Source organism: Lissotriton helveticus, chromosome 9 (genome assembly GCF_964261635.1).
Source record: "Lissotriton helveticus chromosome 9, aLisHel1.1, whole genome shotgun sequence".
Taxonomy (NCBI): Eukaryota; Metazoa; Chordata; class Amphibia; order Caudata; family Salamandridae; genus Lissotriton; species Lissotriton helveticus.
This window is the reverse complement of record NC_136070.1, coordinates 1261490144-1261510648: the sequence shown is the minus strand read 5'-3', so window position 1 is coordinate 1261510648 and position 20505 is coordinate 1261490144. Positions and strand designations below refer to the sequence as shown.

The 20505-nt window shown below is 48.6% G+C and overlaps 1 protein-coding gene across 1 annotated transcript in view; it reads left to right on the top strand.

Annotated features, from left to right (window-relative positions):
• The window catches only part of QARS1 (glutaminyl-tRNA synthetase 1), a 284740-nt gene that overhangs the window by 177925 nt on the left and 86310 nt on the right, over positions 1–20505 (top strand). The window contains exons 13-14 of the mRNA XM_078661809.1: positions 15587–15695; positions 16817–16947. Coding sequence (XP_078517935.1) covers positions 15587–15695; positions 16817–16947 — 240 coding nt within the window. The remainder of the gene's footprint in view (positions 1–15586; positions 15696–16816; positions 16948–20505) is intronic.

Sequence of the window (20505 nt, the reverse complement as noted above, 5' to 3'; positions counted from 1 at the left end):
TAGTCAGTGACAACATTTGAAATAAACACAGAAATTCACCAGTTCTAGTTAGCAGAGCTAAATATAACTTACACCCCAGCCATGCACTGCTTATGATCTGACATATTACATCACTCATGACCTGTTCTATGACCTCATGTTCGAGGCATGTGGGCTGCTAAATTCATATCTTAGCATTAGATCGCCGCCTAGTGTTGGGCTCGGATGATCGCACATTGTTGTCCTGGAAGAGTCTTCGAAGTATCCTGAGATAGGTGGCTCCTCCCCTGGACTACAGTGCGCATGGGCATCGGCTCCATCCCCAGATTGTTTTTTTCCGCCATTGGGTTCGGATGTGGTCTCGACGTCTTACTGTCGGAACCAAGAAAAACTAACTTTTAGCGGCCAAAAGGCCTCGATTTTCTTGCGTCGGTATTGTCTGCGTACGGTCTCGAATCTTCCGTCTCTTGGAGCCGGAATAAGCGGAGTTTTCTTCGCTCTCGGAACTTTGAGGCCTTCTCATCGCGACACGACTGCAAAACTTTTCAGACATGGAGCGGAGCCCGTTTAAGTACTGCCCGCTCTGTGGGTCCAAGTACCCACACATCGATCTACACCCCGTGTGTAACAAATGCCTTTCGCCTGACCACGACGACGGCAAGTGCAAGTTGTGTGCACAGTTCCGCTCGAAGAAGACTCTCAAGCTTCGGCGAGCGGTGCGCATGGAAGCTAAACAAGCGGCCCCGGATCCGGAGAACATCTTCGGCGACCAGGACGAAGAGGACCAGGGTCATCATCTCCAAATCTCCCCACCCGAGACGGAGGTCGAGGCGGATCCGGGAGACGACGACGGAGTCGCGGGTCAAGGCCTTGAATACGTCGACGAGGTAGGAGACGACGATGAGATTTATGGGGCCGCGGCAGACAGCTCAGGGGACGAGCTCTGCCCCGAAGGTTATGAGGATACCGACCGGGACACGGGATCGCCTGTCGGCCTTACCCAAGACCCGTTGCCGCAAGCCACAGCCCCGCCTTCGGGCCCGGCCACGGACTAACTTGCTGAGCAGACTGTTTCGAAACCGAAACCAAAACCATCGGGATCGACAACACCTAAAATGGCCGACCCGAAAACGAAACCGAAACTTAAGGACTCGAGTGTCCCTAAGATGGCTGCCGTGCCGGTGAAAACGACGGTGCCCGCTACCCCATCGACTCCGTCGACCTCCGGTCCGCAGAAGTCGAAGAAGTCCGTCGATTCCGATGCTGCAAAATCGAAACCGACGCCAGAGGAGGGGTCCTCCAAAAAAGATGGTCGGCACGGGTCAGCGGCTACGACGCCGTCCAAGCCCGCTAAAGTCGGCTCCAAGGAGGCTACGCAGGCACACGGAAAGAAGTCTGCGCCCCGAACACAGGAATCGGAGGCGGTTAAGACGGGATCCGCGCCCAAAGCGCACAAGGCCCACAAGGACGTCGGATCCGAGGGAAAGATCAGACCATCCTCGTCAGCGCCGAAACAAACTGTGAGTGAGCCGTCCATCATAGCCGATTCACTGCAAAGAATCAGGGAGAAGGCCTTTGCCCCGTCGGCTCCGATACCACCGCCGCAGCCGCAAAAGGACACTCCAGCGAAGCCTTCTGGGAAACTTCTCTTTATTTTGCCGCCGAAGGAGGCGCCGAAAGCATTTTCAACCAAGTCGGCACCGAAACAGGTGATTTCTTCACCGACTGGCCCGCTTCCACGTCGGGTACTCGGATCAGAGGACGATTCAGAGCACTTCATCGACGCTGACACAGGCAAACTGACCCTCTATAAGAGGAAAATCACTTCGGAGCCAGAGGACTCCTATGTCATCCCACTAAAGAAGAAGAGGGTGCCCCTTGACGCCTCAGGCCTCACGGAACCAATCCAGCCTCCTCCGAGACGGAGCCCTACTCCCTCCCCAGAACACTCTGCGGGTGAGGGGTATGATGAAGACGAGCAGTACAATTTCCCTATCAATGAACCTGACGCACAACCGGATTCATATGATGACACTGGTGACCAGAACACCCAGGGTGTGGGGCAGGACCCCCACCTTTTTAATGCACGTGCATCCCCGACTGAGGATTCAGCAGGTTTTCATGCACTACTCGAAAGGGCGGCAGCCAATCATGATGTGGACATGCATGCCGACCCGGTTGAGGAAGACTTCCTTTTCGACACTTTTTCAGTCTCTGAAAGGACAGTAAAGACACTGCCTATGCTTAAGGGAGTCCTCAAGCATGCTGGGGACATATTTAAGGAGCCTACAAGAGCGAGAGTGGTCAACCCTCGCATTGAAAAAAAGTACAGACCTGCACCTGCGGACCCCGCATACATCCGGGGACAATTGCCACTGGACTCTCTTGTGGTCGCCAATGCCAGGAAACGTGCCAACTCACAGACAACGGGTGAAGCTCCTCCCCCGGATAAGGAGTCAAAAGTGCTAGAGGCAGGGGGCAAAAGAGTAGCTGCACAGGCATCAAACTTTTGGCGCATCGCCAATACACAGGCACTCTTGGCGCGTTACGATAGGGCGCACTACGACAGCCTAGAACAGATTGTACAACACCTGCCTCCACAGTTCCAAGAAGCCACCCAACTGCTCATTGAGGAAGGAAAGCTAATCTCAAACGCAGCCATCAAGTGTGCACTTGACGCTGCGGACACAGCTGCTAGAGCTATCAACACTAGCGTTATGCTGAGACGACAAGCGTGGCTCCGCATCTCAGGGTTTAAACCGGATATTCAGACAACAATCCTTAATCAGCCAGTCAATCCTGAAAGTCTGTTTGGTCCAGATGTTGACACCACCCTAGAGAAAATAAAGAAGGACACAGAAACTGCTAAGTCCATGGGGGCCCTGCAGTCACAACAGTTTCGTGGCAGCAATTTTCGTCGCTCAGGTGCACGTGGAGTCACCAGAGGACAAATGGGTCAACAATCCCAGTTCTCTAAAGGTGGGGCACAATCCTCGTTCACGAAACAGAACAAGGGAGGTTACAGAAATAACAGCAACAGAGGTCGCGGCAGAGGAAACAACAGCTCCCGCTCCTCTGCTCCAAGCAAACAGTGACTCTCTGTCACTGCCCCCCGACCACCTAACACCTGTCGGGGGGGAGACTACAGCAGTTCCTGCCCGTCTGGAAAAACATCACCACAGACAGGTGGGTGCGACAACTAGTCCAGTATGGTTATTGCCTAGAGTTAAAGTCCACTCCACCCAACATCCCGCCAAGGCAAAGGCCTATGTCCGCAGAGCACTTGCTCTTATTGCGGCAGGAAGTAGTGGTGATGCTGCAAAAGGGAGCAATCGAGCTCGTGCCGGTGGGAGAGGAAGGCACAGGGGTTTATTCCCTGTACTTCCTTATTCCAAAGAAGGACGGATCTCTCAGACCCATTCTAGATCTACGTCCCCTCAACCTATACATACTGTCAGAACATTTCCACATGCTTACCCTGCAACAGATTCTTCCATTGCTAAACCAGGGAGATTTCTTAGCAACCTTAGATCTCAAGGATGCTTATTTCAACATTCCACTACACCCGTCACACAGGAAATACCTCAGGTTCACTATTCAAGGCAGGCACTACCAGTTCAAGGTCCTACCCTTCGGAGTCACCACAGCCCCGAGGGTGTTCACCAAGTGTCTGGCGACAGTAGCGGCGCACCTCAGGAGGCAGAACATCTATGTCTACCCCTACCTAGACGACTGGCTCGTGCAAGCCAAGTCAGAGCAACAGTGCGCCGCAGACATGTCGACTACAATTCACCTTCTTCACGATCTGGGTTTCTCCCTGAACTACCCAAAATCGCATCTTCAGCCGGCACATGTCCGGCAGTTCCTAGGTGCGACGATCAACACCCTGACGGCCATGGCTCAGCCAAACGAAGTCAGGATAGACAGCATGCAGGCTCTGATCCAAAGGTTCAGACCACAACACTCGCTTCCAGCGAGAGTGTTCATGCAGTTGATTGGCATGATGGCCTCCTGCATCTTCATAGTCCCTCACGCACGGCTACATATGCGCCCGCTCCAGGAGTGCTTAGCAAATCAGTGGACACAGGCTCGTGGGCAATTGACAGACCTAGTGTTGGTTACCAGTCGGGCATACGACTCTCTGCATTGGTGGACTCCACACAACCTTTGCAAGGGCCGACTGTTCCAAGAGCCTGTGCCGCAGATTGTCCTGACAACGGACGCATCTCTCCAGGGATGGGGAGCTCATCTGCTCACTTACACAGTGCAGGGACTATGGACGACGCAGCAACAGAAGATGCACATCAACTATCTGGAACTGATGGCAATCTTCATGGCGCTCAAGTCCTTCATTGTACATCTGTGCAACAAAGTCGTGCTAGTCCGGACGGACAACATGACCGCGATGTACTACATTCAAAAGCAGGGGGGCACCCACTCGCCACAGCTGTCTCATCTGGCTCAGAGCATGTGGAAGTGGGCCATTCAGAGGAACATTTTCCTCATGGCAGAACACCTCCCAGGAAAGGACAATCAGATGGCGGATCTGCTCAGCAGGTACAGCCACCAAATGCACGAGTGGGAGTTACACCCATCTGTCCTCCACCCGTACTTCCAGCAGTGGGGTCATCCGGAGATAGACCTGTTTGCCACAAAAGAGAACGCAAAATGCCAACACTTTGCCGCCAGGTTCCCTCACCCACAGTCGCAGGGGAATGCGATATGGATGAACTGGTCAGGCAAATTTGCGTACGCTTTTCCGCCAGCCCCTCTAATACCGCTGGTCGCAAGAAAGCTAAGGCAGCACGAGATGACTCTCATCCTAGTTGCTCCAACGTGGGCGCGCCAGGCTTGGTACACCACGTTCCTCGAACTCTCAGTGGTGCCGTATCAAAGACAGCGCCTCACGCCCAGTCTTTTGACGCAGAACCATGGAGAAATTCAGCATCCAGATCCGCAACAGCTCAACCTGGCGATCTGGCTCCTGAAGTCCTAGAGTTTGGATACCTTAACCTACCTCCGGAATGCATGAACATCATCAAGGAGGCGAGGAAACCAACTACTAGGGCATGCTATGCTGCAAAGTGGAAGCGTTTTGTCATTTACTGTACAGCCAATGACATCAACCCGCTAGATCAGGGGTCTCCAACCTTTTGTGTAGTGAGAGCTACTTCTGGTCAGTGAAAATGGCCGTGAGCTACCAAACCCGAAGCAACTCGCGCATTTTTCCGAGTGACCGCCCACGCCCATTTTCATTGACGTTAAAGGTCAAAAAAACTATTTTCTTCATAGCCCACCATACTGTGGTTTGAACACAATACTTTAAGTTCCCTAGAAACACTGAAAGGATTGATTTTGGATTTGTGTTGTGTTGTCAAACCACTTTCTGACCTTTCACAATAATAGATTAAAAATCAAGAAGACCTTGGTGAGGGAAGTGCAGAATGGGGAAATGACTATGGCACAAGGACTCTGCATTGTTGGAGTCTACGAGTCCCAGCTCGACATCTGTGGCAAAGGAGTGGGGCCAGCAACTCTCCTGTGCTATTAAGCAGGGATATTTAATGTTACAACTCTGGATGCAACGACGGAAGCAGGTAAATACCAGTCGGTTGCCACACTATGCTAAGCACAGGTGTTGAGCTTTTATTAGCTTGCCCTTCTTAATTGCGGCACCTGAGAGACCCCCCAGGTTTTTCATCCCACTTAAAGCCCTGCTCAAAAGGCCTGTACAACACATAACATTCTTAGTATCTCTTGTGGCTGGCGTAGTAGGGCGTAGTAGGGCCTCGAAGTGCTGACTGTGGTTCTATGAGGGACAGAGCAGGCCTCAGAGTTCAGTGCAGAAATACATTTCATTTGCATACCGGAAATATGCATAAACAGCACAAAATACAACAAAACTGCCTCCCAAGTCTGTACAGTACACATAAAAAGTTTGCATTTATCTCAGGGCAACACTACCCTGAGCAAAACAGCGTTTGGATTCAGGAAAAACAGTAACAAAATATGTGCAGCAAAAACCAACTACAATTTAGGAAAGAAAATGGTTACTCGGTGGTCGACAATAGGAAAACCAACGGCTAGGCAACCAAATGATGGACTGGGCCTGACCTATCACCCAGCAGAAGCGACCTTTGCAGAACATTTTCAGGGCAACCAGGTTCTTTTTACTTTTCCCCCTACCCATCTACCTAGGCACGGGACAGACGCGCAGCTGTCCAAGTGCAGCTATTGATGTGCTCTAATAATTATTTGCAGACACTGTAATCAGGAGCCGCGAAAGCATTTTTCCGGCTACATTCAAAAATTGTATTTATTGCCCCTTTTCTGCACTCTTGGCCACAGCGCCCTGCACTACTTAAAGTGCAAGTCAGCAGCCCTCACTGCCTGCATGCACCCTCCGACCACTGGGGTGTGGAAGCTGCGGCCCGCCATAGCACATACATACACATATATACACTCTAATTATGTTTTGAAAGGTATGGGTCGGGAGATGTCGGCTGTGCATTTAGAGACGACCGATACCTTCCCTTATCCACCAGCCATAGGCCAGGCATAGGCCTTGGGAATCTGCTCCGTGTTTTATGGTGATAAAAAGGACAGCCAAGACGGGCACTGCTGGCCGCCGAGAGGCCTCACGGTTTGCCTGCCTTACCTGCTGCTGAACTGCTCGGTTGATAGAAGGCAGCAGGCTGATGGCGCAGTTCAATTCTCCAGCTTGCGGGACCTGCTGCTTTGCCCTGCCACGCCCGCTTCAGCTCCGCACTCGTGACTGAGCTGCGCGGTGCCTGTTAGGGAGAGGCAGGGGGCGCTTACACAGGGTCACGAGACCCTGATCACGGAGGAGACAAACGTCATCCTCTCCACCCCGCCCCAGCTAAGCGACTTGGCCAATGAAAGCTGCTGATTTGGGTGAGGGCGGGTGCTGTTGTCTGCAGAGACCGTTCAAGGGGGTGGGGGGGTTTTGCATCACTCAGACTCGGCGTAATAGATTCAGAAGAGCGCCGTAATATATAATTATATATTAAGTACAGACGCGGGAATGCCGGCTTCATATACGCACATAGACATGAATAGTACTACAATACATTTCTGTCGGCATTTACAATGGCAATGGCGTTGGCTGGCATATAAAGCACATTCAGCACAGGGCAGCGCGAGCTACTGGCAGGGTCTCGGCGAGCTACCAGTAGCTCGCGATCGACGCGTTGGAGACACCTGCGCTAGATGCATCTATCCCCAACATCATCTGCTATCTGTTGCATCTTTACAAGTGCAATCTAGCGTACACTTCCATTCGGATACATCTATCCGCCATAGCAGCTTATCTCCAGAACAGGCAGCACCTCTCTGTCTTCAGAGTGCCCGCCATTAAAGCCTTCCTTGAAGGTCTGAAACGAGTCATTCCCCCAAGAACACCGCCAGCTCCGGTGTGGAACCTCAATGTCGTTCTCACCAGACTGATGGGACCACCATTTGAGCCACTGCACTCGTGTGAACTCCAGTTCCTTACGTGGAAAGTAGCTTTCCTTGTAGCTATTACGTCTCTGAGGCGTGTCAGTGAGCTGCAGGCGCTCACAATCCAAGAGCCATTCATTCAAATTCATCCAAATAGGGTAGTGCTACGCACTAACCCCAAATTCCTTCCGAAGGTGGTGTCACAGTTTCATCTAAACCAAACTATTGACTTACCTGCATTCTTTCAAAACCCGCAAACGGTGGCGGAAAGAATGCTCCATACCTTAGATGTACGGAGGGCGTTGATGTACTACATAGACAGAACACAACCCTTTAGAAAAACAAAACAACTCTTTGTTGCCTTCGCACCACAACACAAAGGCAACCCGATTTCCAAAGCAGGGATAGCCAGATGGATTGTTAAGTGCATCCAGATATGTTATCAAAAAGCCAAGCGCACTTTAACAATACCCCCCAGAGCGCACTCCACACGCAAACTGGGGGCATCCATGGCTTTCCTAGGGAACATTCCTTTAGAGGATATTTGCAGAGCAGCCACGTGGGTTACACCACATACCTTTACAAAACACTACTGTGTTGATGTGCATTCCAAGCAGCAAGCTGCTGTAGGACAGGCTGTTCTGAAGACACTTTTTCAGGTTTCTGCAGCTGGCACGGGCAACCGCCGCTGATGGAGGGACTGCTATGTATTCTATGCTAAGATATGAATTTAGCAGCCCACATGCCTCGAACTGAATATGCTACTTACCAGTATGCATCTGTTCTTGGCATGTAGGGCTGCTAACATTCATATCGCCCGCCCTCCTCCCCGGTGCCTGTCGCAGCTGCAGATATACTATTGTATTTATTCATTAGCATGGACATCCTTTACACTTTTCACTCCATCTTCTGCCACAATGGCGAAAAACAATCTGGGGATGGAGCCGATGCCCATGCGCACTGTAGTCCAGGGGAGGAGCCACCTATCTCAGGATACTTCGAAGACTCTTCCAGGACAACAATGTGCGATCATCCGAGCCCAACACTAGGTGGCGATCTAATGCTAAGATATGAATGTTAGCAGCCCTACATGCCAAGAACAGATGCATACTGGTAAGTAGCATATTCATTATGACATCATCCAATGAGTCCGTTTGTTTTATAGTTTACATAGTGGCGGGTAGCTGCCATAATACTTTTCTACCTAATTGTGTACAGCCTGTGTCCATAAAATGGGTGTGTTTAGAAAAAGCTTTTGCTGCTATTGCTTCATAGGTGTGTAGAGATCTTGAACACGTTAAGTGTTTGCAATGGAGTAACCCTGTGTGCAGGTGGCCGTTGACAACTTGTGTCCAGCAGGTTTCTCCTAAGTTTTTAGGCTCTGCAGAAAAGGTTTCCAGCAGTGCAAAGATTCTACGACCTACATACTAAGTATTGTAAGTAGCCTTGATTTATCAGACAGAATCCTCTCCGCATTACAATTCTATATAACAGACTGTATGTACCATGTAAATGTATTGCGACTTATATAGCGCACGTATCACCCGAAGGCATCAAGGCGCTTGCCTTGGGACCCCGTCCTGGCTTTTCCCTGTGAGATAACCCCTACTGGGTATCCCCAGGGTGAAAGCCAGGCATCCCGCAGCGGGTGGGCCGCCGTAGTGGAGATTAAGCAACTATTGCCCAGAGTTGCAGAGTGGGACCCATGATTAGAATAGGCACCGAGGCGAGAATTATCGAGTCCGTGGACATTTTGGGCTCAGGACCCTGCCGCGTCAGGAATTGAACCCTGGTCCCGGGCCAGACCTCTGCATCAGGGTCTGCCGCTCTAATCAGTGAGCCACACTCCTCCACTACCACCTATGTACATGTGCTTGTTTAGCGTCACAAGATGGGCTATCTGAAAAATGTTCACCACAGTATGCAGGCTGCAGACAATATAATCTTTAGCGCCTTCGGACAGTGGGTATTTTAAGTGAATAGTCGCTCTTTAGACAACTTTTGCAAAGAGTGTATACTGTTCTTGGTAGATACTTTTTAATACTCTGTTGTGTATTTCTCATGAGAGTTTCACTGTCTACAAACCATGTGGCGCAAAGTAAATTCTCTCTGTAGAGTAAACCGTATTGACAGACACTTTTTTTTTTTTACTTCCATCCACTTCATGACTCAAATGTAGGTTCAGAGTGGTAAACTCTTGATTTTACCAAGTGATGGTTTTCTCTTGCTTCTCTCAAATCTACCCTACGGAGTTGGTGGGCAGCCATCAGAGCATGGAGGTTTCACCAAAAGTGGCCTTCTCTTTTCTTCTTACTCTGGACTCGGTGCTCCTTGTTTTTTCCACTTTCTCTCTCCCTGACAAGAGACCTTGTGGAATTCCTTAGGTCTTCACAGAACACTTTCCATTCACTTGGAATGAAGTGCTGCAGTCCTGAAAGTGGATTTCCTGTTTCTCTTGTGCGTTAGCTGGCATAGGCCAGTGGTCTTCTACTCTCACCATAGGTAGATGATGTCGGAGGCCGATCTCTGTTGCTTATGTGAAAGCAGATGTCCATCTTGTATTCAAAATCACTCTGCTGCGGGTATTGCACCTACCTGGCGGCTGATCAGGGGCTTCCCTTATGTATGTTTGTACATCCAGCTTCTGGAGTCTCTACTCCTGGGATTATTTCTCATTACAAGTTCCGTTTGGAGTGGCAGTAGTTTCTTCTTCTTTTTGTCCAACAGTATTAATTGTAGTCCATTAAAACAATCTGTCATATTTTGGTTTATTAAATTGTGACTGGGTGTAGCAGAATCTGTGTTTGTGTTTTTTTTATGTTCTGTATTAGTGTAGCCACGGCTTGGCCAGGAGCTCTGGGATTCGAGTCCATCTGCCTGATGATGGTTGTCTCCTCAAGATTCTCACAAGTAAAAAACTTGATGTGTTTGTTGAGTGGGTTTATTGATTTCGTTTTAAGGGGTGAAGATGTGGACTTCTCCATCAGTGGCAGCTCCACCGCTAGGGCGTAGGAGCATCACCCCACTGCTTAAAAGGAAAAATAAAATGATAATGTATCATCATTTTATTTTTCTTGTTGGAGTCAAGGGCGGGGCGGAGCTGGGAAGAGCAGGGGCGGAGTGCTATTCACTCCCTAAGTGCACAACTCCGTTTGGCCCGCCCTCTTTGGCCTGTCAGTTATACATGCATATCTTCTCCACCAGTCTGCATTACACAGCCTTATGAGGAACATGCTCAGGCTTCCTGTCCCTGTCTGAGCGCCGAACCACGGCGCTCAGACCAATCAAAACGCTACATCCCTATCAACAATCCAGATCCTTAAGGTCAAACAACAAACGCTTCCTCGCCACCCCTCGGTTCTCGAAAGCCAGAATGGGAGGTTAATCTTGTTGAGGTGGGCACTACTAAATGTTGGAAAAAGTTACCCTCCCAATTATGCTTGATTCAGTCTGAACAAGAGTTCCGCAAGTCTCTCAAAACCTGGCTCTTTAGTCGAAATGACTAGCCTTGTACATTTCCTGGCCCTGCTTTCTGGCTGCTATAGTGCCGGGACACCCCGTTTGGGGTAGCTGTGCGCTTAACAAATACCTTTTATTATTATTATTATTATTATTATTATCATTATGTATTATTCTGATTGGCTCAGGGAACCCTGGGAGCCCAGGTGCTTCCTGCTAGCAGCCTGGACTTGAGACCAGAAGAAGTAAGAGAACGGAGGAGAATAATATATATATATTTTTTTCCTATCTATCCCCCACTCCCCCCCTCCCCCTCCCCGCACCCCCCCCCCCCCGACTAGGCTCTTCTCCTATCTGTATTTGGCAGTAGGTGTATACACCATGGATTTTATGCAGAAGGTTTACTAGATTTAGAAAAGATGACATTTCTAATATTTTCTGAAGAGGAACAAACTGTTATGGAGTGGATTGGGAATTTCCATAAAGGGCTTTTTCTTTATAAAAAGATGTATAAGAAAAATGTGAACAACTGCTCAGAGTTTGCAATCAACTTAGCAAGTGAGCATGCAGTCAGTCGATATGGCATTACAGATGCAATTGGTGTATCCTTAATTGAGGCCAGATAAAGTGAATTTGTTTAGAATCACATTCTCCTCTACCCACATTTTATTCCCTGCATACTAAATTGAGATAATGGAAACTCATTCCCCTTTCTAACCCTTTGTTTAATGGGCATTTGTGTCCCTTCTTTAAGGAAAGGAGGATATTGTCTTCAATATGTTGATGATTTCTCTTTAGTACTCACTCACTAATTGAGGCTGCATTCGGTCCAGTTTAACCAAAGAATGACCCATCCCCTGTGAACCATTGCATGAAAACGTATTGTATGGTTCTTTGTGGTGATCCTGCCTGGATCCAACCTTCGAGCACCTCCAAGTATTTATTAGTTCTACTTGGTGTAAACCTTCTCTCTAAACTTTTTATTCGAGCCCCTGGTCCTAGATCTTCCAAACATTCCTCAAGGTACAGTCTGGTAATTATACATCGAATGAGTGCACTCTCTCCAGTTGAAACTGGAACATTTTGTGAAACCTTTTCATCATATCCACGTTATTGGGGGGGCATTTGTTTTGTTGGGGCCCCGGTGAACTCAAACATCACGTACAAGGTCTGAAATGCTCTAATCCGATCTATGTCAAACAATTCCTGGGAGCAGACCCATTTTTGAAGGGGCCACTCATTCCACTGTTTCTTGAATTGTCTGCCTCTCCATTAATATGTATATATTTCTCTTCTTACAAAATTCTTTAATCTGTATGTTGGACCTGGCCCTTTTGGCAGGTTCACCCCGAGACTTTTTGCTTTTTCCTAGCCTGTTTCTGGAACCGGGGTTGGTGATTTTAGGCCTCTGCGCACTTTTTCACTATGGTACAGTGTAAAGTGCGTGTGCTCTCTGTGTATGTGTGGTGAGTGACCTGCCCTCCCATAGGAATGAATGGGGAATATGTATGCCCATGGTAGTTCCTGATGTGTGGGGAGTGCAGGGTCGAGTTTGATATGCGCGAACTCGGGAGAATGAATGCTGCAGAATGGTGTATGCGGCATGGTTGTGTCTAGTCTAGAAGTGCCACTTTTGGAAGTGGGTATATTTGTGTAGTGAGGCTGCTGGCACGTGATTGGCTGGTGAGCCTGGCCCAGGAGTGCCTGGGCCTGTTTGTGGATTGACTGTCTGGTTTGAGTGTGACAGGGGCTGCAGAGCCCCCAGATGGTTGTCTGAGTCAGCCCGTGGATGAAAGGCAGCATCTGCTGCCAGGGAAGTGGGAGGAGATTAGCACCTGATAGTGAAGGGTTGTGCCTGCCTGCCACAATGCTGGCTCCACCCCCCCGCTGGGCGACTGTCACCTCTGTCCCTGATACTGAAGGGACTTCCCTCTAAACCAGTCTAGCTGGTTCTCACACTGAGACTTCAAAGACTTCAAAGACTTTTCTGTGTATAAGAAGGGGCTGCGTCCCCTTCCAAAATGTTCTTGTTTTTGGACTTGAATCTGCCAGGGGCGTGCTGCTGCTGGGCCCAGCCCCTGGACTCCTGATGGACTTTCCCTTTACTGGGGGCTGCTGTGCTCCATCTTATGCCCTGGACTGCTGAGGTCCTGGACTCCTGAAAGGACTTTTTGTTGCTTTATTTGTTGCCTCTAGCGCTTGGGGCGCTTTATCTCTCCCCCAGCGCCTTATTTTAGCCAGGAAGCGCTGTTGAAGTCATTTCCTAGAGGAGGGAGAGGAGCGTGGGCTGTGCAGCGCGATGCTGCAGGTCTCTAACAAAGAATTCCCCCGAGATTGCATACGGGGTCATTGCGAGAGCCCACCTCGCTAATTTTTTGATTGAGAAAACCTCTCCGGGGCCGTGGACGAAGCCACGAAGGGGACGCGACCTGATTGGCCGTCCCTCGGCAGGAGCCGCGCTCTGATTGCCATTGCTGGAGGCCTGTCCCCGAGAGCCGCGCTCCAATTGGCCGATTCGCCCCGCAGAAGCTGCCACGTCATAGGGCCTTGTCCCGGGAGCCGCACTGTCACTGGCTGGCTCCCGAGTGCATGAGGAGGCTCGTCGTGGGAGCCGCGATTCCATTGGTGGACGTGAGCTGTGCCACGTGGAGGAAGCCCGGGCCGAGGAAAGAAGTACGGCGGGAGATTGTGCGGGGCTCCCGTGAGGCTGGGAGAGCCCCGCACTGCCACCGTAAGGAAGTCGCCTGCCGTGTCTGCTCCTGAGTGAAGGGGGAGCCCCGGGGAGAGCGAGAAGTTCGACCGCCCCAGCCGCGAGGCCTCCGTGCTGCAGGGAGAGCCCCACCTTCACCCTCGAGGGAAGCGCTGCTGCCGGGCGATGTGAAGGAGATGCGCTGCCCCCACGTCCAGGAAGCCGGTTGGGAGGGGAAGTGCGAGGTCGCATACCTCGCTGGTGCAGTGAGCTGAGCCGCCCCGCTCTGCAGAGGGCTGCTAATCTGCTACGGTTGGTGTCTCGGGCGGCCCCCTTTGGCTGTGAGCCGCCCCCCCCCTGTGATTTGGAGGCACCGTGTGAGAGCCCCGAGTGGCTCAGAAGCACCGCATTTGTAGGGGGAGCCTAGATAGGCTCCGGGGACAATTTTAGTTAGAGGGGGTGCCGGGGCACAATGCCGGTGACCGCCCCCCCCCCCCCCCCCCCAGCCTGCAAGTGTATGTTTAGAGCCCAGAGAGGCTCAAGGGGGCACCGTTGTTTTAAGGGCCTGTGTGGCTCCAACGTTGGGCACGTGTCCTGCCAGGGCCTGTGTGGCTCCAACGTGGACATAGGTGTTTGTGCCAACGTGGACATAGGTGTTTGTAGAGCCTGTGTGACTCCAGCGAGTGGGTGCAGTTTGCGCCTAAGGGTCAGTGAGGACCCTGTCGCAGTTTGGACTCCCAGCTGCCCAGCAATTAGTGGGCAGCTGCATTGTTTAGGTTTTGTGATTACCCAGGTGCCCAGCAAGTAGTGGGCACCTGCACCGTTTAGGCCCCTGACATTGAGGCTCAGGGCGTCCTAGCCCCAACAAGGCCAGTTGGCCTAGGGACTGCCACAGGTGGTGGCTTATGTAGGGTTTACGCAATTGTATGGTTTTATTTTATTCCTGCACCTCTGAATGTTTTTAGACATCATGTGACTTTTGCGCTACTGCATTGTTCTGGTACCTCTGAATGTATTTTATTGCATCATGTGCTTTATTCTTAACACCGCTGAATGTGTAGGTTTATGCATTATGTGTTTTTCTTTACTACTCCTCTGAATGTGTTCCATACATCATGGGTAATGTGTTCTTTCTTAGACCCCTAAATGCTGTGTGATACTTAGGTGGGTGTTCTTTTTAGTACAGGTGGTCCTAGTGAGGTCCTGGTTCCTGTTACCAGTGGTTACTGGTTGTGATCTTTGAATATTATTTTATGTTACACTTTATCTTTATTCTAGAAGTGCTATTTCTGATTCTGACAGGCGCCCATGTGGCCCTGTCCTGTGTAAATAATCCCTTATGAATGTTGCCCGTGCCAGTTGGCACAATGTACATGTGTGATTTTTATCTGATGTGTGTTTACAATACAAAAGTTATTTTAATATAACCTTGTGTGGAGTCCCTTTGTGGTGTGCCTAGGATGTTGTTGCTGTTGTGTGCTGGCGCAAATACTTGACACATTGCCTCCGAGTTTAGCCTTGCTGCTCGTGCCAAGCTACCAAGGGGGTGAGCAGGGGTTATCTTGGCGTGTGACTTCCTTGCCCTGACTAGAATGGTGGTTTCTGCCTGGCTTTGGCGTCAGCCTTAGCCTACCAGAAATAGCCAGTTCTAACACTGTATATTTTCTTACTGTATTTATTCTGACTTGGGCAATTGAGAACCGCAAGTGAGACAGATTGTATTGAGAGAAAGCCTATTTTCATAACATATCAGTCTTATGACCTTTGTAAGAAAAACAAAAAGTTCCTTTTTGGACTCCGTAAATCGCAGGTAGTGATGAATTGAGCATCCGACTGACAGTGTGAGGTACCTCAGAGTAGGATGGGAGTCTGGAAAATACTAACGCTTCCCAGGCATGTTTCGAGTCCTGTACTTTCTTGATTATTCTTGCTTGAGTGGTCTTCAGTGTTTTGTTTGTTGAACCGTAAGTGATTTTCCTACATTGCTTCCTTTTTTAGAGGCCATGCCTATGCATGTCACCAGAAAGTGGATGAAATCAAAGGGCACAACCCCCCTCCTTCCCCCTGGAGAGACCGGCCCATTGAAGAGTCGCTCTTGCTCTTCGAGGTAAGTGTGACAACTCTACCTAGATGCCAGTGATGGTACCACTTAGCTAGAGCCTTCCACTGATACAAAGATTCTGGCAATCCAAACCCTTCCTGCACAATTCCTCATTGTGACTAACGTTTGTGAGCCGGCGGACAGCTCACCGTTGCATAAAATATATTGTGTCGAACTCCAATTGCACCAAATTTGCACTTGAAAATAGTAAAGCAAGATTGCATGAAACTGTGTGGTTTCTTTCAGTCTTGGTGCAGGGCCTTGCATGTGTTTAGCTAATTGGGGACTCGGGCAATGCCACTGGAATTATGCGGCAGTAGAGAACCAAATTATGCAGCAGTGCTGACTGAGTTATATTTGGAACTAGAAAAAGCAAATTATTCATAATAATGTGGCCAACTTTAAAACTTTCTGGGCAAAGGTTTGCTCTCCTTAGTACCTTTTTGAAATCTGAATAATGCAATCCGCAACTGAAAGATGGCCAGTTAACCTTTGCAATGCGTCTGCAACGCCATTATACCATGTGTGGTGCTTATATTTTAGAAACTTTTGAACCACTTGGGCTAAAACATTTTTTGGCTTGAAATCTGCAAATAATCCAGCAGATTATGTTGTAAATACATTAGCTTCATATTTGTGTAAAATATTGTAGCTACAGAATTACATAATCCCAGTGGCCGTCTGAGGCACCCGAGTGGAGAGCTGGAAAGTGAGCATGTCACTTTGGCTGGCTCAAAGGGCGCACTTTGGGAGCTCCATCTTGCGCCTCCAGTCTTCCCCTGCTGCCAATCAGCAGCCAGCAGAGGACAGTCGTCGTCTCCCCCCCCCCCCCCCCCCCCCCCCACTAATGCTGGCTGCAGGCTGCTGCGCTGCTAAACGTGAAAAATAAAATGGCAATTAAATCATTTTGCCATTTTATTTTTCACATTTAGCGCTGCAGCGGGCAGGGGTAGGGGGGTGATGCCCAATCGCCCTCATGAAGAAACCGCCGTTGGTTTTACCAGCCAATATCCTGCATCCTCATGAGTATGCAGTTATTACAACACCCCGTTTACTTCTAGCTCAGGGGTGCAATTTGCACACAAGGTTACAGGTGTCTTTCGTTTTTGCCACCATGTCTGCTTTAGGGAATGAAAAAAGGCAAGTACGCCGAGGGCGAGGTCACGCTGAGGATGAAACTGGTGATGGAGGATGGAAAGATGGATCCTGTGGCTTACCGTATCAAGTACACGCCTCACCACAGAACTGGAGACAAATGGTATGTTTGGAACCTTTGTGGGTGAATTCAGGCCTTGGGAAATAGAAGTGCACCCGAACTCCGCTTCTTGTAGGCTTCACCTCGTCCAACATTGAGCCATTCACCTGTCTACCTGGTGGGAAATCTAGAGTTCTTCAAATGCTCATTCCAAATGTTGGAACATAGTTGAGAAATGTATATTTTACACATTAAAATCAATTAGTTGAAGTATTTAAGGCTTGGAACTTAGTTACTAAATATCATATTCAGTCAATAACTTGATCAGCTGCTCTTTCTGCAGAATTATTAATATTTAATATTTATATCTGATCTTAAATAACAATTTAGTGGTAAATTAAGAATGTCAATTTTTCCCAGCTCTGGAAAATAAATGTGAAATGTATATACAAAGGTGTAAAATCTCAGGAAAGCAATAGTTTTCTCCTTTGTCATCAAGCCTTTTCCAAGTGTACTCGGAATTATGTCTGATCAATTACTCCCACTCTTCTTACGTAGGATGTACCTTTACTTTATTGGCAGCCCACTGAAGGGGAAATTATAATTGGCATCGGGTGCAATTGTGGAGTATATCACCGACACCATTCTGGATTTATCAGAACAGGAATCCATTTTGTAAATTTTTAAATATGAAGTTGAATTGATTATGAAGTAGTTGGAACTATCCATTTTTTACTCAATTTTGTGAATTCTGTCTTTTGTAATATTTGGCATCGAAGTTGACCTAATGACTGTCAGCGGCGGTAGACCTTCCCATCAGTGGGCATACTTTATGCCAGGGCTAATCATTTATTATACAGGTTTGCCCTTTTGTAAATTATCCTTCCTAGGAAGACCGGCGTGCATTCCTAAAACCCCTCTGCTGTCTTCTCGATGGCACCAGAGACAAGAAGGGATGCCAGAATAGAGCAGCGAGACCAGCAAAGTGCAGTGACCCGTGTGTTTCTGCGCCATCGCGCCTCTCGCACAGATTCATTGTTTGGGTCTTGTCGTGTCATGTTAAGTGCATTGTAGTTTGGCATCTGCTGTTGAAACTCCCCCAGAGGGACATTGACCAGAGGGCGGTGGAGTCAATTAAGGTACTCGGGAGAAGTGGAGTGGTACAAGTCAGCATGGCAACATAATACAGTGAACAAAGAAAAACCAAAGGTGGTGATGGACGGAGCGTTGACAATACAAACACTCACCCCAGTCAACTGATCTGGTTTAATCCATCACCGTTCTTTAGCTCACTCCGCCACCCCAGTTCAGACATGGCCATATGCAAATCAGTCTGACCCTGTGCCTCATGGGAACAGTCCAGCCCGAACTGCCAAGCAATGTCTTCCCTGGTCCGGAATCAAGCTTCCGAGGACCGGTTTCTGGCATTACAGCCGTCTTCAGCCGGGCTTGCTTGACTCCAGTGGCAAAGTGAGCAAGGGACTCACGTCTGAGGATTATGAATCCGAAACCGGTCCCAGGATGCTTTTTTCCGGTCCATGGAAGACATGACTTGGCAGTTCGGGCTGTACTGTTCCCATGAGGCACAGGGTCAGACTGATTTGCATATAGCCATGTTTGAAATGGGTGGCCGAGTGGGCTAAAGAATGGTGATGGATTAAACCCAGATCAGTTGACTGGGGGTGAGTGTTTGATTTGCTCAAACGCTCCGTCCATCATCCCCTTTTGTATCGCTTTGTTCGCCCTAAGTATGGCAGGGTATGCTCAGACGTGAGTCCCTTGCTCACTTGGCCACTGGATTCAAGATAGCCTGGCTGATGAGGATTATGAATCCGAAACCGGTCCCAGGATGCTTGTTTCCGGTCCATGGAAGACATGGCTTGGCAGTTCGGGCTGTACTGTTCCCATGTGGCACAGGGTCAGACTGATTTGCATATAGCCATGTTTGAAATGGGGTGGCTGAGTGGGCTAAAGAATGGTGATGGATTAAACCCAGATCAGTTGACTGGGGGTGAGTGTTTGATTTGCTCAAACGCTCCGTCCATCATCCCCTTTTGTATCGCTTTGTTCGCCCTAAGTATGGCAGGGTATGCTCAGACGTGAGTCCCTTGCTCACTTGGCCACTGAATTCAAGATAGCCTGGCTGATGAGGATTATGAATCCGAAACCGGTCCCAGGATGCTTGTTTCCGGTCCATGGAAGACATGGCTTGGCAGTTCGGGCTGTACTGTTCCCATGAGGCACAGGGTCAGACTGATTTGCATATAGCCATGTTTAAAATGGGGTGGCCGAGTGGGCTAAAGAATGGTGATGGATTAAACCCAGATCAGTTGACTGGGGGTGAGTGTTTGATTTGCTCAAACGCTCCGTCCATCATCCCCTTTTGTATAACATAATACAGTGAGCCAGAATGGCTCAAGCCTTCCAAATGTTATCTCAATGTGCTAGGCGAGGCCACATGAAATAAAAATTGATGTTGGCAGGCAAATGTCTTTCTACTTCTAAAATTAAGCCATTCGTACTCTACTAAAATGATACTGAAAAAGCTCTGTATATAGTGAGTAATAGATATTTAGTTGGCTTAGAAATTATATTTGCTTCCAGCTTCAACATTTGTTCGAACAGCAAGGTTTACTAAGTTAGTGAACATGGTTAGTCCAGACTAAATCTGCTGTCAGACTTCTTAAACATTTTCTATAAATCTATCAGATGTTTTCATAGATATTTGGTAAATTTACAAACTGCTCGTAATAGCCCATGGGTAAGTGACCTTTACAAGTCGTCTTTCTGCCTCATCAAAAATGAGTTCACGTTGCGCTATCACAGGTGCGAATGGTTGTCATGAATGAACTTATCAAAGGGAATAACTTGTTTGGCCGTAAACGGAATGCTACATGCTATGGAATAAAATGAAGTGCAAAAAAAGCAGGCAGAGTGATATATATATTTTAAAAACAAGAGACCGCGAAGCAGCAATGTTTGTAAAAAAAAAAAAATAACCAGTAGAAATCCAGTCACTGCAATGTAATTTAAAATGTGTATGTGGTTTTCATTCAGTGATCAAACACAAAATTGCTCCAGGATTTTAGGCATGAACATTAAGTTATCTTAGAAAAGTAAATGTTAAATGAAAACAACTTTTCTCTTCCTAACACTTTATAATTTCAACAATTCTTTCCCTAGCACTTGATCATCTTAGATGTGAACATCCTTTTTTTATAATATTTACAATTGTTTTGAGGGAGACTCCATCAGTGCAGCCAGTTCTCCGGGGTGCCTCATTTGGGGGATTTATTGTTCATCTACATCAGAAATATAAGATCCCCAAATACCAAAAGCAAATGTTAACGTGAGTGCCACAGGGCTCATCACTTAGCCCCCTCCTTTTTAACATCTATGTGACTCCGCTAGTGTATCTTGCGGAGTCACTGGGGGCTAAGGTTATGGCCTATGCCGATGATACCCAGCTGTTGTTTACCTGGCACAAGGTGGAGGACTCTGTTGGGATGGCCCAACACTGCTTATCCTCTGTTTTTCACTGGTTGGCCAATACCCAGCTGAAATGTAATGAAGGGAAGTCGGAGGTGCTGTTGTTTGGCTCATTTCCTTCGGATTTCCTCG